At 40.2% G+C, this 23,024-nt stretch overlaps 1 protein-coding gene across 2 annotated transcripts in view; it reads right to left on the bottom strand.

The window, feature by feature from the left end:
* PDCD11 (programmed cell death 11) overlaps window positions 1-23,024 on the bottom strand; it is a 173,050-nt gene that overhangs the window by 3,290 nt on the left and 146,736 nt on the right. For both annotated transcript variants that reach the window (XM_033940618.1, XM_033940617.1), the window contains 3 exons: window positions 5,694-5,944; window positions 3,933-4,101; window positions 78-231 (listed from right to left, as the gene is read on the bottom strand). In XM_033940618.1, the coding sequence (XP_033796509.1) occupies window positions 78-231; window positions 3,933-4,101; window positions 5,694-5,944 (574 nt within the window). The remainder of the gene's footprint in view (window positions 1-77; window positions 232-3,932; window positions 4,102-5,693; window positions 5,945-23,024) is intronic.

The raw sequence follows: 23,024 nt of genomic DNA, 5'->3' as shown, positions 1-23,024 counted from the left end.
TCATTAATTAATAAGCACCATTTATTATATATGTTATTGCATGTTGCCTCTCGGATGTAAGAAGTTACTGTCCTTACGTTCTTTGTCTGGCAAGCACTTAAGGGCCCGCTGCAGGAGCCTGTGAGCAGATTCGGTCTGTCCTTGCTTAAATAGGAAGGTGGCGTATTTCAGCCACACAGACTTTTCTTGGCGAAAGCGCTTCAACATTGCGTTGTATAAATCATCCGCTTGCTGTGCAGAAAAAGAGGAGGAAACAAATGGATATAAACGTTAATATACCTAAGACACCATCATCTACCAAAGGTCCCCTCCCCGAACCTCTTTATGACGCATTAAGAAACGCAAAAGATTCAAATTCTGGAAGCATTGGATGATTGCAGGTATAAGGACTTTAAATGATGTTATTTTAAATGGTAAACTGCTTGATTTTTCACAGCTGCAGTATAAATATGGTCTTAATAAATCACAAAGTTTTAGGTGGTTGCAACTGAAGCAGGCCATTCAAGTAGGGTTCCCTGAATGGAAAAATCTGAATACGCAATATAGTCTGGAATTTCTATGCTTTCAGGCGGACTTTCTGGGACACCAGGCTGCACAGTGGTATAAAATTATAAGTGAATCTGTTAAAAAGAAACCCAAAAATGGTCTTAGAGATATTTGGAGCATTGAGATTAAGCATCAAATTTCAGCATCTCAATGGCCACAAATTTGATCTTGGAGGATGAGATGTACAGTGTCTGCATCTATGAGACAAACTTGGTTTTTTTCTTCTGCATAGAGCGTTTTGGACCCCAGTTAGACTACGAAAGTTAAATAGTTCAAAGTCTAATAGATGTTGGCACTGTAATCTTGAAGTAGGGACTTTGGATCATCTTTTGTTTTATTGTCCCTTTATTTTAGCCTTTTGGAACACAATTTGGGATCAAGTAAATTGTTTATTGGAAAAGCATGTGGCATTATCTTACGATACAATACTATTTGGTATGTCAATGAGGAAAAAGAGCCAAATATCAGCAAATAACAAGCTTTTATTAATAATGACAGGAGTCGCCATTCAGCATATTACAAGTAATTGGAAAAATTACAGTAGACTCAATTATAATTTTTGGTGGAACTCATTATGTCACATCTATAAAATGGAAAGAACAATAGCTATACAACAAGGGAACTATTAAGAAATTTAATAAAATTTGGGAGCCATTAACTTCTTATTGTAATGAGTAAACACCATTTTCTATTGAACTTTACATCATTTAATGTTTGGGGGGAGGTATAATTTTTTATTATTCATATTGGGAAAATAATAGAGGAATGATGGGTGGGGAGGGTGGTAATTTTATGTATTGTAAGACAAATTAGAAAGAATATTGAGTGATGTGTTTAATTGTATTGTTTTATTGTTTGATGTAAGATTGAAAATGAATAAAGAATTAAAAAAAAAGAAAAAAAAAGAAACGCAAACTCTTACAAGACCATTTCTCAAAGTCTTGCGGCTCACTCCCCCCATCAGTAGCAGATTGCTGTGGGAATACAGGAGATAATTTGCAAGTAATGCTCATCTGGTTAGTTCAGTTTAGTTCCTGCTGCAACATCATAAATAGTTTAATGTTAGGTAGGGGGAGGCTTTATACATTAATATTCATATTGGGAAAAGAATAGAGGGAGTGATGGGGGGAGTGTGGTAATTTATGTATTATAAGATAAAATAGAAAGATTGTCAAGTGACGTATAATTGTACTGTTTTAATGTTTGTACACTAGATGTAAGATTTAAAAATGAATAAAAAATTAAAAAAAAAAAAAATAGTTTTGATCCCTCCCAGTTAAAGGGCTCCTTTTATCAAGCCGCGCTAGCCACTACCGCCTCCCTTGAGCAGGCGGTAGTTTTTAGGCCAGCGCGGGGGTTAACGTGTGATGAAACGGCGCGCGCGTTAACCCCGCTAGCGCGGCTTGCTATTGTCCATATATATTACTATTTTGGAAATCAATTTGGCCTCAAATAAATAGGATGATGGACAATCCAGTAGCCTTGACTTATGATACTATTCTATTTGGTACAACAATGAGAGCAAAAAGTCAAATTTCGTCACATAATAATAAACTTTTATTCATATTAACTGGAGTAGCAATTCAACAAATAACATATAACTGGAAAAATTATGACAGACTAAGTTATAACTTCTGGTGGAATTCGGTATGCCATATATATAAAATGGAGCGCACAATAGCAACACAGAAAGGATATTTTGGTAAATTTCTGAAGATTTGGAGACCATTAACAGATTTTTGTAATGATTAATAACATTTTCCCATAATAAGAGATTTGGTAAGCGGGGATATGGGTGGGTACTATTTCATTTATCTCATAATATGTATAAATTAATTAATGTATTTTCAAATACTATGTTAGAATTTCTGAAATACGAAGGGAGGGCTTGGGGAGGGTTATTTTATTTATATTTGTCATACATATTAAATGATTTATATATTATCTAAAACATTATAAAAATATGAATATAAATATGATATATTGTACTTAAAATATTCATGAAAGAAAATCAAGTGTGTATTTATAAGATTATATGTATTTTTCTGATACACTTGCTGTAATATGAAAAAATGAATAAAGAAAATAAAACAAAAAAAAAAAACAGAAGCCCAAAATCTTTTCTTGGTAATAACATATGCACAGAGTTCGGATCTGTTTGGGAAGGGGCGCTCGGTGTCAGGCTTTTGCATCACGATTTTTTAGAGTTAATTGCAGTAACTGTTCTGTTGTTTTTACGGTTTAATAAGCAGGTTACAAAATATTTACAGATTTCTATTCTGCATTATCTAATACACTTTTTAGATAATGCAGAAAAGAAATCTGTAAATAAATAAATAGATAATTGATGATGTATGGAGTGACTAATTTTTTTGTTTTTTTACTTTTTTCTTATAAACCCAGATCTAGGAAGTTTTCTTTTCTTGATCTCTTCTTGTTCTGTGAACTTGAAGATGTATATTTATAGAATTTGAATATTCAGCAATCAAATATAGCATTAAAAACAACTATACTGTTTTCATTGGAGGTGGATATGCCTGACATTTAAACTGTAATTTTTTTTTTGTTTTTTTAAGATAAATCTACATACACTCAGAGGCCATAACAGTGGCCTCAGAGGGAAAGTTCAAGCAATGATTATATCCAAGGCCTTCAATGTTTTTTTCCCCCCATTCAACACGGACATAAGTCCACAGCAGATACTTGAATTAAGGTAAAGAAAAAGGCTATTTACAATGCAGGCCTGATCCAGTGAATGATACCACACATACAGCTATTAGCCATCAATCTGAGAGACTATAGGTCCTTATTCATAAGCTTGTGACCATTTTGTGCATCTGGGTAAACCTTTGCTAGGTTGGGCCCTGTGTGAGTCTTGGAATTTGACTCCAGGTCTCTGCTTTCAGAAGCAGAATATATTAACTCCACGCTTCTCCACAAAAGAATATTACCCCTTCCAACCACATCATGAAGGAGCAAAGATCAGCAAAAATTGTCTCTTGTGAGAGACAGATTCAGGACCTAGGGCTGATATCTAGTTCACAAGTTCAGATTTATGAATAACAATGCCACTTTCCCTGACACGCCCATATCTCACCCAGGTCCATGCCTCCTTGCAGTTGAACACCACAGACCACAGGCAGTTATGCAGGCAACTGCAAATTAGGGTCAATTAACATCAATTATAAGCAGCTAATTTAACAACATATAATTGACATTCTATAACTTGTGGGAGCAACTTTGTGTGCCAAGTGTCAAATTGTGAATGCAAGTTTACAGCATTATGGGGGGTTGTATGTAATTATGTAACCCACAATGATCAAATTGGTTCTGCATAGCAGCACATAAGCATATTTAAAAAATATATATATAAATGCCTGCCTTACCTTATACTTTTCAGATTGGTTGTATATATCTGCCAGCTGCTGGAAGACTTTCAGGGGCTCGCTATACTGGACAGCTCTTTCAAAGACTTTCATTAAGGTATCTTCGGTTCCATACATGTTCTCCAGATTCAACAGAGCAACCCAGACGTTCAGTTTCTCCTGTTCCTCCCTTGAGAAAAGTATTCACAAAGCACTACGATTATATTTGCCGTGCTCAAAAGCAGCATCGGGTCATTTATTCACCCTGTGCAATATGAAACTTAACTTAACTTAAAATGGAAAGAGCAATAGCTATACAACAAGGAAACTATAAGAAATTTAATAAAATTTGGGAGCCATTAACTTCTTATTGTAATGAGTAAACACCATTTTCTATTGTAATTTACACCGTCGAATGTTTGGGGGGAGGTATATTGAAATAGCAGGCCCCTCTCGCACACGAAACACCCACTTATTCACCTTTCCCTCCCTAAAAGGCTGTCTCTACAAGAGATTCATTGATAGAACCCTAGCATTCCAAGCGGGCAAATGGAACAATTGCCTAACAGCCCTCATCTCTAACTCTCCGCCCTACCACCTGTTCAGGAAGTCACTAAAAATCTACCTCTTCGACAAATTCCGCTAACTCTCCCTTCCCTCCTCCCCTGCCCCCCTCCCGATCCCGTTATGCTTCCAACCCTCTGACTTCGCCCTCCTTACCAAGCCATTTATGGCCTCTCTTACTCAATCTCTGTTTTTATCTAACTGCCTGGCCTTTGTGCTGGCCTCCACAATATATGCCTTTCATTGCCATATATGTAACATCGCCGTAAATGTAACATCACTATAATATTTAACATCGCTGTATATGTACAGTCTCTTCTTTAGTATAAGCCTTTTCATTACCATATATGTAACATCACTGCAAATGTAACAACGCTGTAATATGTAACATCACTGTAAATGTACAGTCTCTTCTTTTGTTAACTGCATAGAACTTCCATGGTATTGCGGTATACAAGAATAAAGTTATTATTATTATTATTCATATTGGGAAAATAATACAGGAATGATGGGAGGAGAGGGTGGTAATTTTATGTATTGTAAGATAAATTAGAAAGATTGTCAAGTGATGTGTTTAATTGTATTGTTTTATTGTTTGTGCACTTGATGTAAGATTGAAAATGAATACAGAATTAAAAAAAAAAAAAAGAAACTTAACTGACCTTCTAAGGGCTAAATACTTATTGACATTTTTAATGAAATCCCCCTTCCTATTGTTTATACCTTATTTGTTCTCTTTTCTCAAAATATTGTAGTTCTTCCCCTCTTTCCTTCTGTTTTTGTTCGCCTTTAGTCAGAGTTTTTTTTCTAACATCCCCCGTCCATTTATTGTCAATCTCTAACATTGTTTTATCACTGCAATTCTATTTTATTGTACACCGCTCAGAAGTCTGATTGAGCGGTATAAAATTAAAAAAAAAAAAAAACTTGAAACTTAGGGCCTGTTTTACAAAGCCGCACTAGCGGCTGCAGCGCGGTAACGGCCCCAAAGCCCGCAGAGATTTAAAGGGCTTCGGAGCTGTTGCTGCATGGCTTTGTAAAAGAGGCCGTTAATGGCGTCTACCTTGGGGTGCTATTTACTGAATCTGGCCCCTTGCCTTATAACCAACGGTACAATGGCCCCGTCAGGTTCCCTGCTCCAATATAGCCTCTTAAATCCAACCTCCACTAGAAATACTAATGCACTATTATTGGTCAGCTGAGCAGATGTGCTTCTACCTGAAAGAGATGGTTTTAAGGGCCCTTTCTGCGACAGCTCTGGCCTTGTCAATCTCCGTGGCATGCAAGTGGAACACCATGTACTGCAGCCACAAGATGGAACTGCTGGGAGAGCCGAGGACCAGGCGGTCAAAGTCATCTGCGGTCTGAGGCTGGCGAGTGGAGTCCATCAGGGTCGCCTCAACTTTGCAGAGCTCCTTCTCTGTTTGCTGCTTCTCTGCCTCCTGTTCCTTCTTTGTTTTTTTCTTCGGCTGGAAAGGCAAATAGGATTCACATTTAGTTATTTATTTATTTAATTCATTTTCTATCCTGTCGTTCCCAAAGAGCTCAGAACAGCTTACAGGTTAAACATACATCTATCTATCTAATATAATAAAGCCCTAAGGGCGCATGCGCACTCCCACCTGCGTGCTCCCGTTTTCCATGCGCTGTAGGGACCCGCAGATAGGAGTGCGCATGTGCGCAACGGCCTGGAGCCTGTCGGCTGCGGCGGCTCTTGCCGTCTGAAGGATAAAGCCAAGAAGCACGGAACTGGAAGGGAGAAGAGCTGCTCTCCTCCCCTCTCCTAACGGACTTAAAAACCCCCAGAGCTCGCTTCGGGTCCGGCAAGGACTGCGGGTCCTGAATCCTTACGATTTAAGCAGCGTCTGCAGCACTCTACACCACTCTACACACGCTGCTTCGGGGCCTTCTACTGCCCTGATTTGCTGAGCAGTAGAAGGCCCCAAATCAGCGTGTGTACAGTGCTGCAGACGCTGCTGGAATCGGAAGGTTTGTCGGGACCGCGGGAAGGGAAGGGGGTGGGCGGTAAGGGACTAAGGGAGCTGGCCAGACCGCGGGAAGGGAAAGGGGGGTAGGGGAAACTCTGCTGCTGTACAGGGAAGTGGTGTGGGGGGAGGGAAATGGAGGGGGAGGGAATGCTGCTGTGGCTGCTGCACAGGGAAGTGGTGGGAGAGAAATGGTGCTGCATAGGAGGCAGGGAGAGAGACAGATAGATAGAAAGACAGACAGCGGGAGGAAGGGAGACAGAAAGAAAAGAAGAAAGACACAGGGGCAGACAAAGGGGGCCAGGGAGAGAGACAGACAGCGGGAGGGAGAGAGAGACAGAAATAAAGACACACAGACATATATATATATATCACAACTCAAAACATCATGAAAACCCTCTCTCTATATAAAATCAGATGTATCCGTGTGTATGTATGTATGTATGTTCCAGCATAACTCTGAAATGCATGGAGATATTTCAACCAAACTTGGGAAAAAATACTGTGGGGGTGGGAAAGGGGTGACATGTAAAAATTCTCAAAAATGACAGATTTTACTGTCTACTCCGTAGTTTTGGCCTTGCTGAGATGATTTTCACGTATAACTTTGAAACGCATGGAGAGATTTCAACCATACTTGGTATACATATGCCTTACTATCTGAGAAATAACACTGTGGGGTGGGTAGGGGTGACATGTAAAAATTATCAAAAATGATAGATATTACTGTCTACCTCATAGTTTTCAGCTTCGCTGAGATGATTTTCAAGCATAACTCTGAAACGCATGGAGAGATTGCAAACAAACTTGGTATACATATGACACCTTTGTGAAAGGGTGAGAACATTTTTAGAAAATTATTTTGGCCTGGGGAGATGAGGCTCTTCTGCAAGGAAGGAACCTATCGATCTAAAGTTTCACTGAACCTTGTTGATTGCTAAGGTGGGTGCTGTAAACCCCATTTATTATTTTTTGGGGGAATAGCCAAGTGATGTTAGTGCATCAGTCAGATTGAGGGGAAAACCACATGGTGGGCCGTTTGTGTATCGGGTCAATAAAAGCGATCGTCACTAAAGCTGTGAAAACATGTTTAGTGATGATCACTGACTTTAGTGCATCTAGCCCTAAGTAGTAGATTTAAAACATACGAAAATGGATGGTGAAAGGGGGCGTGGCTTAACGCGAACACAAATGGTTGTGTGATCGTGAAGCTCCTCATCATCTAGGCAATAGAAAGTAAAAAAAAATTTTCCCTTCTGGATAATTTCATAAAAAAATATTTACTAAAGAAGCGGAACAAATGATAAAAGACAAAATCATCTTTTGCTGAAGTTAAAGTGAAGTCTAAAGTAATAGGAATCGGAAAGGCAGAGCGCCGTTTTTTTTCTCGGCGGTTCAATGAGACTTGAAACGGCAAGGAAAGTGAGTGAGTAACTGACAGAGATGGTGGGGAAATTTTGAAGAAAGATTGTGTCCCGATATAATTTAACGGAACCCATAAGAGGGAAAATATTGAATTGAATTGAAAGTTGTCCTCCTTTGACGATACTGAAGATACTGAAAAGGGAATTGAGTGAAGAAAACTGATGAGAGAGGATTAACGGCATTTTCTCACTAATTAAATACCGAGGCGCTGAGAACAGATAAATGTCAGTTTACTAAAGTAAAAAAAATTACTGAATTGAAAATTGCTTTACTCTATCAAAGCTGCGATTGGGCTTGTGAGAGAGGAGCCAAAAGAAAGGATTAACGGCATTTTTCTTAAAGCTGAAGTAACGTGACATCGGGGTATTTGAGAAGCGCTGAGAATAGATAAATGACAGTTACTTCAAGATTACCAAAGTAAAAGAAAATTACTGAATTAAGTGTTGATCTCCTCGGTCTGGGCTGCGATTGGGCTTGTGAGAGGAGAGCCAAAAGAAAGAATTACTGAGTTTTTTTTTCTTTCTCAGCGCTGTAGCGGTGTGTCATCGGAGGAGAGTGACTGGCGGAAATAGTAATATAAATCTGTAGAAAGATTTGACCCGCCGTTTCTGAAAGAAAACCTAAAGAAAGGAAAGATTGCTGGATTGAGTGTTGCCCTCCTCCATTGAGACTGTGACGGGGCTTGAGGGAGGAGAACCAGAGAGAAAGATTACCGACATTTTTTTTTTCACAGCAATTGAACTGGAGACAAATAACTGACAGTTGCTCTAAGAAAACTGAAATAGAAGATTTGAGTCTGTTTAAAGATTGTGATGGTCTGACATTGATAAATATCAATCTTTAAAATAAAGTGGTTATAAAATAACCTTCTTGTCAATATTAAAGTGATAACAGACCCTAAAAGAGAAGTGTTCTTTCTCAATACAAGATTGGGACAGATAATTAAGAAAAAGAAAGGGAAAAAGGCTGGGAAAAGAGAAAAATTTCTACTTCAAAAGATAGAACCAAATTCTGGAAGAAAAAGGATTAAAAAACTTAAAACACCAAATCTAAACCTAAGAGACTAAACTTAAGAAAGGAAAATTTTTGAAATTTCCTCATCATTTTTTCTAAACTGATATAGCAGGATATTAAAGACAAAACTACTGAAATAGTGACTTACAGAGGTTCTTGTGTCATTTAACATCTGTGAACAAAGTAAACTCCATAAAAATAACAACATGGCAACTACCAGACAAAACAAAAATGAAACAGGCACGTCAGCAAAAAGACAAAAACAGGATCAAATAACACCAAGCAAGATCCCACTTCCAACAGAAGAACCTGACATATTGAGTAAAGCAGAAGTCATGGAAGAACTAAGACAAATCAAACAAATGCTTAAGGAAACTGTAACCAATATGTCTGAAATGAAGGAAGAAATATTAAACATTCATAGACAAATGGAAAGTAATAACAAAAGAACAACTGAATTGGAATCTAGAATGGAGGTCATGGAACGTGAAACAAATAGATGCAAAAATGATAATTTGGAATTGAATAAATTAAAAGATCAACTGGAAGACTATGAGAATAGAGGAAGAAGGAAAAACATTAAACTTTTTGGAATACAAGAAAATTTAGAAGGAAAAAATCCCATAATTTTTCTAGAAAATTTAATTCCAAAAATATTACAACTAGACTTGAAACAACCACTTGAAATAGAAAGAGCGCATAGGATCCCAGTTAAAAATACAGAAAATAAAGGCAGACCAAGACCAATAATTTTCAAAATGCTTAGATACCAACAAGCATTAGAAATATTAAATGCGGCAAAGAAAGACAAAAATCTAAATTATAAAGGATCTAAAATATGGTTCTTACCGGACTTTGCCAAAAATACAGCAAATAAAAGAAAGAGACTATTAGACATGAGACCTCAACTAAAAGAAAAAGGCTTTAAATATGGTCTATATTATCCAGCGAAAATGAGAGTATCATCTGGAGACAAATCCTTGTATTTTGAGGATCCAGAAAAACTAAAAGCTTTTCTTTCTAAACCAGAACCTATGATATTTTAATATAAAATTTAAAGATGGTTTTGATGACTTTATGAAATAATTATAAAAATATGAAATATCGAAATATCTGAAGAAAGAAAAATGATATAAAGAAAAGGCAATAAAATTTATAAGAAAGAAGAACAAGATATAAGAAAAACATTAATAACATACTAAATATATGTTCAAGATGAAATTTTATGATGTAATGATAACACCAAAGAAATATAAATTAAAAACTGTTAAATGGTTAAAGATACATCAATGAAATGTTATGAAAATATGACTAAAAATATTAAAGATTAATATAAATAGATAGAGGGGAAATTTGATTTAATATTGAATGCCTAGAGGGGAGGAGAATGTTTGGGTTGCATTTCCAATGTGTATCCTTAAGCAGCCATTGTATTGGGTGGGAAAGGGAGGGAAAAGGAGAGTATTTACTATAAAGATTAAGGAAATAATAAACAAGGGATTAGATATTTTAGGGGTAAAAATGTGTGTCGTGAAAAACATTTTTAGGATTCTGAATATGAAAGAAGAGGAGAAAAAGATTATAATGAAAAGTATTAAAATGTATAATGTTTTTTAAGATATATTCTATTAATGTCAATGGCCTAAATCACGTAATAAAAAGGAAAAAAGTATTAACATTTTTAAAAAAGCAAAATGCGGATATTTACTGTCTGCAGGAGACCCATCTTAGTAAAAAGGAATCACAGAAATTATCGGGTGGGTGGGTAAAAGAATGTTTTTTTGCTCCAGCAGAGGGTAAAAAAGCAGGGGTAGCAATTCTTATAAATAAAAAATGTATGGCCAATATTAAGGTAAAAAATTCAGATCCACATGGAAGATGGATACAAATTGATATAGGTATGGGAAATGATGCCCTGACGTTGTTCAATATATATGCTCCTAATTTGAATCAATCAGAATTTTTTTAAAAATTACAGAATATGATGTTACCACTGGCTGCTTCTAATTTAGTGGTGGCTGGAGATTTTAATGCTGTAATGGATCCATTATTGGATAAAAAACCAGGTAAAAATATAAAATCTTTAGGTTTAGAAAATTTGGTTCAATCATGTGATTTGAAAGATATATGGCGTATTCTTCATTTTAATGATCAGGAATTTTCATTTTGTTCACAGGTTCATAAATCATTTTCAAGAATAGATTATATTTTTGTTTCAACAAATAAAGTACAACAGGTGTTTAAAGCTTCCATAGATCCTATTATTATATCGGATCATGCGGGAGTATGGATAGAATTACAATTAGATCAATTAGAGAATGATAGACCTCTTTGGAGATTTGATAATGCATTGCTTGTGGACGACAAATTTTTGGAAAATTTTGACACACAAATTAACGATTTCTTTCAAATAAATTTAGTGGAGGATACATCTATAGAGAATGTATGGGATGCATTTAAAGCAACTATGAGGGGTAATATTATATCATATTCAGCTTTTATTAGGAAACAGATTAAAATACAATATTTAGAATTAGAAAAAGAAATAAAAATATTAGAAGCTAAATTGATAAGTAAATGGGAATATGAAGTTTTGCAAGCTCTTTTAAAAGCAAAAGGTAAATATAATGAATTAACTTCAAAAATGATAAGAAGGGATTTGTTTTCCAAGCAAACAATGTATTATGGAAATTCTAATAAGGCGGGGAGATTATTGGCAAATTATCTTAAAGCAAAAAAAAGAAGAACTAATATTAATGGAATTAAAGATGATAATGGTATAATAACAAATCAAACTAATATAATATTAAAACAATTTTTAAAATTTTATAAAGACCTGTATTCTTCCGAGCCTTATTTGGAGAAACAAAAAGATGGGAAAAATTTTTTAGATTTAATTAATGGACCTAAGGTTCCTGATCATATAAAACGGAGTTTAGATGAACCTATATCATTAAAAGAATTAGAAACAGCATTGAGATCTCTTAGAGTTGGATCCGCTCCAGGTGGTGATGGTTATACAGTAGAATTTTATAAAACATTTCAAAATATCCTTTCCCCATATTTACTAAATTTATATCAGACACAACTTATAAAAGGTAATATTAAAGGTACTATGGCTGAATCAATAATAATTGTTTTGCCTAAGCCAAATAAAGATCCTACTTTGGTTTCGAACTACAGGCCTATATCTTTGATAAATGTTGATAATAAACTTTTGGCGAAAATTTTGGCTTTGAGATTAGCCAAAGCTCTCCCACAAATTATAGATATGCATCAAATGGGTTTCGTTGCTAAAAGACATTCCTCTAATAATACTAGACTATTATTTCACATGTTAAACTTATCAAAAAAAATGGATGAACCGGCTTTTACAGTTTCATTAGATGCTGAAAAAGCATTTGATAGAGTAGAATGGAATTTTATGTATCAGGCTTTAGAATGGTTTGGTATAGGTTCTGGATTTATACAAATGGTAAAAACATTGTATAGCTTCCCGATTGCAAGACTAAATATTAATAATAAGATATCTGATGGTTTTCAATTGCAGAGGGGAGTTAGACAAGGTTGTCCTTTATCTCCTTTGTTATTTGATGTTGTATTAGAACCCTTATTGTTAGCAATACAGCAAAAGAGGGAGATACAAGGTATTCCATATTCAGATATGGAATATAAAATTTCGGCTTATGCTGACGATATTTTGCTTTATTTGAGAAATCCAGAGTCAACCTTATCTTCTTTATTGGAATTAATTGATAAGTTTGGTAAATTTTCAGGTTATAAAATTAATTGGAATAAATCTGAAATTATACCCTTGAATGTTCATTGTGTAAAAGGATTATTTGATACTTTTCCATTCATATGGAAAGAAGAAGGATTTAAATATCTTGGCATTCAAGTTAAAAATACAATTGAAGATACAGTAAAAGAGAATGAAAAATATATATTAAAAAAAGTTACGGAGTTATGTGAGCAATGGAACCCATTACATATTTCTTGGTGGGGAAGAGTTCAAACTATTAAAATGATGATGTTACCTGTAGTTTGCTACCAAATGAGTATGATACCTATTTATTTTCAGGGGTCCTTTTATAAAAAACTTAATAGCATTTTAACAAAATTTCTTTGGCTTGGCAAAACACCTAGAATAGCTTTAGTAACTTTGCAAAAATCAATTAAAGAGGGAGGGGTAAATTTTCCAAATTTCTATAGATACCATCAAGCCTATATTCTACGTCAGGGTATGTATTGGATCCTCCCAGAACTTATAGATAATACACCAGATTGGTTATATTTAGAATGGCGCCTTATGTTTCCCCTAAATTTAGTTCATTTGCCAAGTATCAACATACCTAGAAGATACAGAGAAAATAAATTATTAATGGATACTTGGAAAACATTGAGGTTTATTGATAAATTAACACCAATCCCAATAAACAAATCAACTAATCAATCTATATGGATAAACTCCAAGATCAAAATTGGCGGAGCTCAAATCCTTTGGAAGAACTGGATTATTGCAGGCATTAGATCTTTAGATGATGTTATTTCAGAAGGTAAACTGCTGGATTTTTCACAATTGCAACATAGATTTGGTCTTAATAAAACACAAAGTTTTAAATGGTTGCAATTGAAGCAGGCCATTCAGGCTGGGTTCCCTGAATGGAAAACATTAAATAATCAATATAGTTTAAAGTTCTTATGTTTTCAAACAGACTTCCTAGGACATCAAGCCGCATTGTGGTATAAATTAATATCTGGATATTTGAATAAAAAACCAAAAAATGGTCTAAGAGATATTTGGAGCATTGAGATTGGACATCAGATTAATGCATCTCAATGGCCACTAATTTGGTCTTGGAGAATGGGATGTACAGTGTCAGCATCTATGAGACAAACTTGGTTCTTTTTATTACATAGAGCTTTTTGGACCCCTACACGTTTGCAAAAATTAGACAGTTCTAAGTCCAATAAATGCTGGCACTGTAATCTAGAACCAGGGACATTAGATCACTTACTATATCATTGTCCCTACATTAAATCTTTTTGGAATTCAATTTGGCCACAAATTAATAAATTGATGGAAAATCATATAGCAATATCATATGATACAATATTATTTGGAATGATGATGAGAAAAAAAAGTCAAATTTCACCAGAAAATAATAAACTTTTATTAATAATGACAGGGGTTGCCATTCAACATATAACCAATAATTGGAAAAATTATAATAACCTGAATTATACATTTTGGTGGAATACAATATGTCACATATTTAAAATGGAAAGAACAATAGCAATACAAAGAGGGACATATACCAAATTCATAAAAATATGGGGGCCATTGACAAAATACTGTAATGAATAAATAATATGGTTTTTCTTCTTTTCAAGATTTTTTTTTTTTTTTTTATGACACACATAGAGGGGGGGGGTAAGGAAAATAATTTCTAAATAATATGTTATAATATATTATACAATATGTAATGTATGAATGAAAAGTAATAGAAGGGTGGGGGGAGGGAGAGGGGATAAAATTTATTTAGAACATAATGTATTAGATATAAAAATGTTATTGAATATTCATTAATTGTATTATAACATGTTGCATATTTTTTGTAAAATTTGAAAATTTAAAATATTATATTAAAGTAATAAAAGGGTGGGAGGAGGGTGAGGGGGAAAATCAAATTTAGATATATAATGTATTAGATATAAAAGTGATAATATATATTTATCAATTGTATTTAATATTTTGTACACTTTATGTAAGATTTGAAAATAAAAAATAATGGAAAAAAAAAAAAACATACGAAAATGAATAAAGAATTAAAAAAAACAAACTGGAGAAAATATTCCTTCAAACAACATGTAAATAAACTCTGTAATTTGTTGCGGTTGAATGTGGTGAAATCAGTTAGCTTAGTAGGGTTTTAAAAAGGCTTGGATAGTTTCCTAAAAGAGAAGTCCAGAGGCCATTATTGAGATGGCTTGGGGAAATCCATTGCTTATTCCTAGGATAAGTAGCACAAAATCTGTTTTACTACTTGGGATCTAGCTAGGTACTTGGAACCTGGGTTGGCCACTGTTGGACACAGGATACTGGACTTGATGGACCTTCGGTCTTTCCCAGTATAGCATGTTCTTACTGACTGAGGCAGTTTGTTCCAGGCCTATGGTGCAGCAAAAGAGAAGGAACAGTCTGGAGTTGGCAGTTTAAGAGAAGAGTACAGATAAGAGATATTGAGGGAGCTTAGAGAGGTTCTGGTGGATCCTCTTAAAGATCTGTTCAATAAATCCTCTATAACATCTTTCTGTGGAATGTCTGTGTAAAGGGATTACATGTCGATTATTACAACATACCAACCATGAAAGGACAGTAGAATGTGAATCATGTGAGAGGAACTCTGACAAAAGAAGAAATAAAGCACAGTTACTTACCGTAACAGGTGTTATCCAGGGACAGCAGGCAGATATTCTTAACGTATGGGTGACGTCACCGACGGAGCCCCGGTACGGACCTTTTTAACTAGAAAGTTCTAGTTGGCCGCACCGCGCATGCGCGAGTGCCTTCCCGCCCGACGGAGGAGTGCGTGGTCTCCAGTTAGGATAAGCCAGCTAAGAAGCCAACCCGGGGAGGTGGGTGGGTCGTAAGAATATCTGCCTGCTGTCCCTGGATAACACCTGTTACGGTAAGTAACTGTGCTTTATCCCAGGACAAGCAGGCAGCATATTCTTAACGTATGGGTGACCTCTAAGCTAACAGAGAGGGAGGAGGGATGGTTGGCCATTAGGAAAATAAATTTTGTAACACAGATTGACCAAAGTGTCCATCCCGTCTGGAGAAGGCATCCAGACAGTAGTGAGTAGTGAATGTGTGAACTGAAGACCAAGTAGCCGCCTTGCAGATTTCCTCAATAGGAGTGGAACGGAGGAAAGCCACAGAAGCAGCCATAGCTCTGACCCTGTGGGCCGTGACAGGTCCTTCCAGTGACAGGCCGGCCCGAGCATAACAGAACGCAATACAGGCAGCAAGCCAATTGGACAGCGTTCGTTTAGATACAGGGTGACCCAGACGATTAGGATCGAAGGTCAGAAAAAGTTGAGGAGAGGAGCGGTGAGCCCTGGTACGGTCAAGGTAGTACGCCAGGGCACGCTTACAATCCAGCGTGTGAAGAGCCTGTTCCCCAGGATGAGAATGGGGTTTAGGGAAGAAAACAGGCAGCACGATGGACTGGTTGAGGTGAAAGGCTGAAACCACCTTAGGAAGGAATTTAGGATGGGTACGCAGAACCACCTTGTCATGGTGAAAAACAGTGAAAGGTGGATCGGCGACCAGTGCATGTAGCTCACTAACCCTCCTGGCAGAGGTGATGGCAATGAGGAAAAGCACCTTCCATGTGAGAAGTTTGAGCGAGGTAGTAGCCAGAGGCTCAAAAGGAGGTTTCATGAGGGCTGACAAAACCACATTGAGGTCCCAGACGACTGGGGGAGGCTGAAGAGGTGGTTTGATATTGAAGAGGCCTCTCATGAACCGGGAAACCAGAGGATGAGCCGTGAGGGGTTTTCCAAGGATAGGCTCATGAAACGCAGTGATGGCACTGAGGTGGACTCTGATTGAGGTCGACTTGAGGCCAGCGTCGGAGAGAGAGAGCAAATAGTCCAGTACAGTTTCCACCGCCAGAGAGGTGGGGTTGTGATGATGAAGGAGACACCAAGCGGAGAACCGGGTCCACTTCTGATGGTAACATTGGAGTGTGGAGGGTTTCCTGGAGGCATCCAAAATGCGACGGACTGGCTGAGACAGGTTTTCTGGAGAGGTCAGCCCGAGAGAAACCAAGCTGTCAGGTGGAGCGAAGACAGATTGGGATGTAGTAGAGACTGCTGTTGCTGTGTAAGAAGAGTAGGAAACACAGGTAGAGGAATGGGATCCCTGGAGCTGAGCTGAAGCAGGAGGGAGAACCAATGTTGTCTGGGCCACCGAGGGGCGATGAGAATCATGGTGGCCCTGTCCTTGCGGAGCTTGAACAGGGTCCGCAACATCAGAGGAAGTGGAGGGAAGGCATAGAGGAACCGATCCGTCCAGTCGAGTAGGAATGCATCCGGGGCCAGACGATGTGGAGAGTAGAGTCTGGAGCAGAACTGGGGTAGCTGATGGTTGTGAGGAGCTGCAAAGAGGTCCACCTGTGGAGTGCCCCATCGAGCAAAGATGGAGTGGAGAGTGGGAGGATCCAGGGTCCACTCGTGAGGTTGAAGGATGCGGCTGAGCTGGTCGGCCAGGGAGTTCTGTTCGCCCTGGATATAGACCGCTTTGAGAAAAAGATTGTGGGCTGTGGCCCAGGTCCAAATTCGGAGGGCCTCCTGACAAAGGAGACGAGATCCGGTGCCGCCCTGCTTGTTGATGTAGTACATGGCGACTTGGTTGTCCGTGCACAGGAGAAGAACCTGAGGATAGAGAAGGTGCTGGAAGGCCTTGAGAGCATAAAACATGGCTCTGAGTTCCAGGAAATTGATGTGATGTTGACGCTCCTGAGGGGTCCAGAGTCCCTGGGTGCGTAGATCCCCTATGTGAGCTCCCCATGCATAGGGGGAGGCATCTGTGGTGATGATCATGGAATGAGGGGGCGGATGAAGAAGGAGGCCCCTGGAAAGATTTGAGGAGTTCAACCACCATTGAAGAGAGTGCTGAAGAGACGATGTCACAGAGATGGGATGAGAAAGAGGATCCCTGGTCTGCGACCATTGGTTGGCGAGGGTCCATTGCGGTATCCTCAAATGGAGTCGCGCCAGAGGAACCACATGGACTGTCGAGGCCATGTGACCCAGAAGAATCATCATCTGGCGAGCAGGGATGGATGGTTGGAGGAGCACCTGTCGACAGAGGTGAAGCAGTGTCCGGTGCCGGTCGGCAGGAAGGAACGCTCTCATGGAGTTTGTATCGAGAAGTGCTCCGATGAACTGAAGGCGCTGCGTGGGAAGCAGATGCGACTTGGGATAATTGAGCTCGAACCCCAAGAGATGGAGGAAAGAGATGGTGTGGTGAGTGGATTGCAGCACAAGTGGAGCGGTCGTTGCTTTCACCAACCAATCGTCCAAGTAGGGGAACACTTGTAGGTTGTGGGACCTGAGACAGGCCGCTACCACAATCAGGCACTTGGTGAACACCCTGGGCGAAGATGCGAGACCAAAGGGAAGCACTTTGTACTGATAGTGGTGATTGAGTATCTGGAATCGGAGGTAGCGACGTGAAGCCTGATGGATTGGGATGTGAGTGTAGGCCTCCTTGAGGTCCAGGGAACATAGCCAGTCGTGTTGAGATAGAAGAGGATAAAGTGTGGCAAGGGAGAGCATCCTGAATTTTTCCTTGACCAAACACTTGTTGAGGTTCCTGAGGTCGAGGATAGGACGAAGATCTCCTGTTTTCTTGGGTACCAAGAAGTAGCGGGAGTAAAATCCCTGACCTCTTTGGTCTGGTGGAACTTCTTCGATGGCATTGAGAAGGAGGAGGGATTGGACCTCCCTGAGGAGGAGAGGAGTTTGGGAGGAGTGAGAAGCAGACTCTACGGGAGGATGGTCTGGAGGAAGAGTCTGAAACCTTAGTGAGTATCCGTGACGGATGATGTTTAGAACCCACAGGTCTGATGTGATGGCCTCCCAGCGTTGTAGAAAGATGGTGAGGCGGCCCCCGATAGGTTGAGGCAGAGGCAGCGAGGGTTGGAGACTGGCTATGCCCTGGAGAAAGGAGTCAAAAGGGCTGAGGAGGCTTAGTTTGAGGGAGAGGCTTAGCTGTCTGGTGAGATTGCGAGCGAGCCTGAGAGTGTTGTTGTTGTTGTTGGCGAGGCCGACGAGATTGCTGTTGAGGAGGGTTCAGCGGCCTAGCAGAAAAGCGACGTTGGTAAGAAGACTGAGGTCTGTATGGTCGTGTCGGCGGAGCTTTCTTTTTAGGCTTAATGAGGGTGTCCCATCTGGTCTCATGAGCCGAAAGTTTTTGTGTGGTGGTATCTAGAGACTCCCCAAAAAGTTCATCACCAAGACAGGGCGCGTTGGCAAGGCGGTCTTGGTGGTTGACATCCAGGTCAGATACTCTCAGCCAGGCAAGGCGTCGCATAGCAATTGCCAGAGCAGAGGCACGGGAGGAGAGCTCGAAGGAGTCATAGATTGAGCGTACCATGAACTTCCTGAGCTGAAGGAGGGTGGAAATTTGTTGTTGAAACAAAGGGACCTTGCGTTCAGGGATGTACTTTTGCAGAGCAGAAAGTTGTTGTACCAGATATTTCATATAAAAAGAAAAATGAAATGAATAATTGTTGGCTCTACTAGCCAGCATGGCATTCTGGTATAGGCGCTTTCCAAATTTATCCATTGTTTTACCCTCTCTGCCAGGAGGGGTGGAGGCATAGACACTGGAACCATGAGATTTCTTGAGAGTGGATTCTACTAGGAGGCTCTCATGTGGCAACTGGGGTTTATCAAATCCCGGGATAGGGATGACCCTGTATAAACTGTCCAGTTTCTTAGGGGCACCTGGAACAGTAAGGGGGTTCTCCAAGTTTTTATAAAACGTCTCCCGCAGAATATCATGGACGGGGAGTTTGAGAAATTCCTTGGGGGGTTGGTCGAAGTCCAAGGCTTCTAAAAAGGCCTGGGACTTCTTGGAGTCGGACTCGAGTGGGATGGAAAGAGCCCCAGACATCTCCCGAAGGAATTTTGTAAATGAGGACTGCTCGGGCTTGGAGGTGGATTCAGCCATGGAGGGTTCCTCATCAGTGGAAGAGGCATCCTCCTCGGTACCGAGGGGGGATTGCTCCCATAAGTCAGGGTCCCTGATGGCCGGCTCAGCATGGCGGGTTTTAGAAAGGGACTTGCCAGATCTCATGGATACGGTGCCGGGGGATGAAGACCGGTGCCGATCTCTGTCCCGGGAGGAGTGGTGTCGATCCCGGTCCCGAGACGATCGATGTCGATCTTGGGTTCGGGATGGGTCCTCCGCCGTGCAGGTCTGTAATGTAGGCTGTGCCGATAAGACCGGCATCGAAGTATTCATCGGTACCGAGGGGGTGGCCACTGGCGTAGTGGTGCGAGGCTCGGGCCGGACCGGTACCGGAAGGAGCGGTGCCAACAGGGTTGGGAGCAGTTCCTGAAGCTGGTGCTCGAGTTGCTCCTGTAATTTAGTTTGGAGGATGGCCGAGATCCGGTCCTCCAATGGGGGCACCGGTACCGTTTTACTTTTCTTCGGTACCATAGGTGCCGCTCTACGCTCCGGTGATGAGGAGGCCGATGAAGAGGCACTCACCGTTATCGGAGCGGAGCGCTTACGGGACTTGCGGGACGTCGGAAGGACCGGTGTCACCGCCGTGGCTGGAGGGCGCTCAAGGGAAGTGGAAGGCTTCTTAGCTGGCTTACCTGGCGCCATCGACCCCGCAGAAGGATCAGGTGGTGTCGATGTTGACGGTGCCGATTTCGGCGGTGCCGTCGACGTCGGGGTCGGATCCATAGCAGAACCGGTGCCGAAGAGGAGATTCTGCTGAATTTGTCTATTTTTAAGTGTGCGTTTTTGAAGAGTCGCGCAGCGGGTGCAGGTGTCAGCCCGATGTTCCGGACCCAAGCACTGTAGGCACCAGTTGTGTGGGTCCGAAAGGGAAATCGGGCGTGCACACCGCTGGCACTTCTTAAAACCCGGCTGAGGGGGCATGAAGGGGAATACGGCCTCAGCGAAATCAAAGCCGGAGGCTTGTATGATGGCAACAGGCCCCGCCGGGGCCTGTTGAAAAATAAAGGAAAAAATAAAGTTTTTTTTTTTTTTTTTTTTTGTAAATTAGACAGAAAAGAAAAACCCGAAGGAAAAAAGCAGAAAAAATCAAAATAACGCGAGCGGGAAGGCAAAAAAGGATTGTTCAACAGCCGTTGAATATCACATGCGTCTTCTTCGCTCCGCGGAAACGAAGGAACTGGAGACCACGCACTCCTCCGTCGGGCGGGAAGGCACTCGCGCATGCGCGGTGCGGCCAACTAGAACTTTCTAGTTAAAAAGGTCCGTACCGGGGCTCCGTCGGTGACGTCACCCATACGTTAAGAATATGCTGCCTGCTTGTCCTGGGATAAGTGTAATAAATGGGTGGAGAAAACCATCAACAAAGTATGTCTGAAGTCTGATCCTTCTTTAAAGGAATGTTGTAAGTCACATCTCTGAGCTGTCTCATTACCTCTCCAAAATATTTCCGTCTCCATTGTCTCCTGGCTTAATGATTATATCTGAATTGGATTTCTTTTTTTTTTTTTTTTAAAAGAAGCACAGAGCCTCTTTCTGCCTTAGTAATTTTTTAATACATTCTGCTGTTTTTCCTTCCTAAATTTTCCAGGTCACATAAGTACTGCCTTCTCAAATGTGTGAACAACAGGATGTACTGGGTCAACTGGAATCAATTTAGAATCTATGTTAATAACATACATGTCTACGGGTTGTGCTTTTTTGAAAAACGTTGACAGATTCTCAGTTTTTGTGACAATTTAAATAGTAACATACAGTGGTGTAGTGAGGGTGAGTGGCACCCCGGGGGGGCGCCCCTCTCCCCACCCACACATAAGAATTGCCACTGCTGGGTCAGACCAGTGGTCCATCATGCCCAGTAGTCTGCTCGTGCAATGGCCCTTTGGTCAAAGACCAGTGCCCCCTCAACCGTCTCTTTTCTAAGCTGAAGAGCCTCAACCTCCATCCTCTTTATGATTTTGGTCGCTCTTCTGTGAACTTATTCTAATTCCGCTATATCTTTTTTTTTTTTGAGATATGGCAACCAGACCTATACGCAATACTCAAGGTGAGGACACACCATGGAGCGATGTAGAGGTATTATAATATTCTCAGTCTTATTTACGATTCAATTCCTAGCATACTGTTTGCTTTTTTTTTTTTTTGCTGCAGGCGCACACTGGGCAGAAAATTTCCATGTATTGTCTATGAAGACACCTAAATCATTTTCTTGAGTGCTGACTCCTAAAGTGGACCTTAGTATAAGGTAACTACGATTTGGATTATTCTTCCTGGCGTATGTTCTGGTTCAGCAGGAACTTGTCTAACTTTGTCTTGAATCCCTGGAGGATGTTTTCCCCTATAACAGTCTCCGGAAGAGCGTTCCAGTTTTCCACCACTCTCTGGGTGAAGAAGAACTTCCTTACGTTTGTATGGAATCTATTCCCTTTTAACTTTAGAGAGTGCCCTCTCGTTCTCTCTACCTTGGAGAGGGTGAACAACCTGGCTTTATCTACTAAGTCTATTCCCTTCATTATCTTGAATGTTTAGATCATGTCCCCTCTCAGTCTCCTCTTTTCAAGGGAGAAGAGGCCCAGTTTCTCTAGCCGCTCGTTGTACGGCAACTCCCCCAGTCCCAGTGTTGGACACAGTACTCCAGGTGGGGGCGTACCATGGGCATGATAACCTTTTCAGATCTGTTTGTGATCCCCTTCTTAATCATTCCTAGCATTCTGTTCACCCTTTTCGCCTTCCCTGTACCTTTTTAACTTTGGCGCAAGTAGCCACCAACTGGCAGCCGGCGTTGGCTTTGGAGCTCTGATGTCACTTTCTAGGCGCGGGTCCCAGAAGTGACGTCAGCTTTGGCGCTCGGCCAAAGCCGATGCGGGCGGCAAGTTGGTGGCTGCTTGCGCCAAAGTTAAAAAGGCATGGGGGAAGGGAAGGGGGGTGGTGTGCATGCGCATAGCGGGGGGAGGAGTGGGAAGGGGAGGAGGAGGAGGCGTGCTGGCGTCCTGAGGAAGACTGTACCGGGGGTGGACCGTGTCCCCCACTGCACCCCCCCTTACTATGCCACTGGTAACCTAGTAAATGACGGCAGATAAAGACCAGCCAGTCTGTCCAACAGTCACATTCATTATCAAAGCATTATTAAACCATCCAATATCTTATATCATATTATATTATATCTTAGCACATGGATAGACTATATAGGAGGTTAGGGAGGGTAATGTGTTTTATTTGGAAATAGGAATATTGATAAAAAGGGGGGATATTTATTTTATATTATAAGAGTATTTGAATGTAATTCAAGTGTTATGAAATAATTGTATTTTAGTATGTATTTTCACTTGATGTAAGAAATGAAAATGAATAAAGATT

The sequence above is a fragment of the Geotrypetes seraphini genome, chromosome 4, assembly GCF_902459505.1.
Source record: "Geotrypetes seraphini chromosome 4, aGeoSer1.1, whole genome shotgun sequence".
Taxonomy (NCBI): Eukaryota; Metazoa; Chordata; class Amphibia; order Gymnophiona; family Dermophiidae; genus Geotrypetes; species Geotrypetes seraphini.
Note: the sequence above shows the minus strand (reverse complement) of the source record. Positions and strands in the feature narration are given on the sequence as shown.